At 59.1% G+C, this 717-nt stretch overlaps 1 protein-coding gene across 1 annotated transcript in view; it reads left to right on the forward strand.

Moving 5' to 3' along the window:
• Positions 1-717, forward strand: part of ANAPC2 (anaphase promoting complex subunit 2) — a gene marked incomplete at its 5' end in the record, with an annotated part of 9,308 nt that overhangs the window by 7,801 nt on the left and 790 nt on the right. The window contains one exon of the mRNA XM_010135658.1: positions 207-442. Within this exon, the coding sequence (XP_010133960.1) occupies positions 207-442 (236 nt within the window). The remainder of the gene's footprint in view (positions 1-206; positions 443-717) is intronic.

The following is a 717-nucleotide window of genomic DNA, read 5'->3' on the forward strand; positions in this document are numbered from 1 at the left end:
GGATCTACCACAGGGCCCAGCCAAGGTCTCCAGCTCTCCTCAGAGAGCACCCAGCAGGACCGCAGCTCAATGCCCAGCCACTTTCAGGTGGTCACTGCACACAGCTGCTTGCTCCTGGCAGTGGCTCCAAGCCCCATCCTCTTACCAAGTCCTGACGTGCTGGGGGTGGGGAGGACTCCTGCTCTCTGAATCCACGGTCTCCGCAGGTACGTGGACACTGACAGAGCTGAGTGAAGTGCTCAAGGTGCCCGTGACATCGCTGAAGCGTAAGATGACTCTGTGGCTGCAGCAGGGTGTCCTGCGGGAAGAGCCCCAAGGCACCTTCACTGTGATTGAGGAGGAGCAGAAGGACCAGGGGGAGAAGGTCGTTCTGATAGACAGTGACGAGGAGGGGGACTCTGCCATGGCGTCACAGGCTGACCAGAAAGAGGAGGAGCTGCAGGTACCCGGCCGTGTGTGTCGGCTGCTTGTGAAGGCGGCAGGGCAACGCAAACATCCCACGCTTTGGGCTTTGGTGAATCTGATCAAGATGATGGATCCAGTTTGCACTTTGGATTTGCACTGTCCGCTGCACGTGGCTGAGTCCAGTGGGAGGGGGTTTGAAGGGGGTTCAGTGCTCACTGGGGCAGGCGCTGGTCGCCGCCTTCCCTCCAGAAGAGTGCCTGTCTGCTGAGCCAGGCAGCCACTGGACATCTCTAAGTCTGGTTTTTCAGTTTT

This window comes from Buceros rhinoceros, unplaced genomic scaffold, assembly GCF_000710305.1.
Source record: "Buceros rhinoceros silvestris isolate BGI_N320 unplaced genomic scaffold, ASM71030v1 scaffold32274, whole genome shotgun sequence".
NCBI lineage: Eukaryota > Metazoa > Chordata > Aves > Bucerotiformes > Bucerotidae > Buceros > Buceros rhinoceros.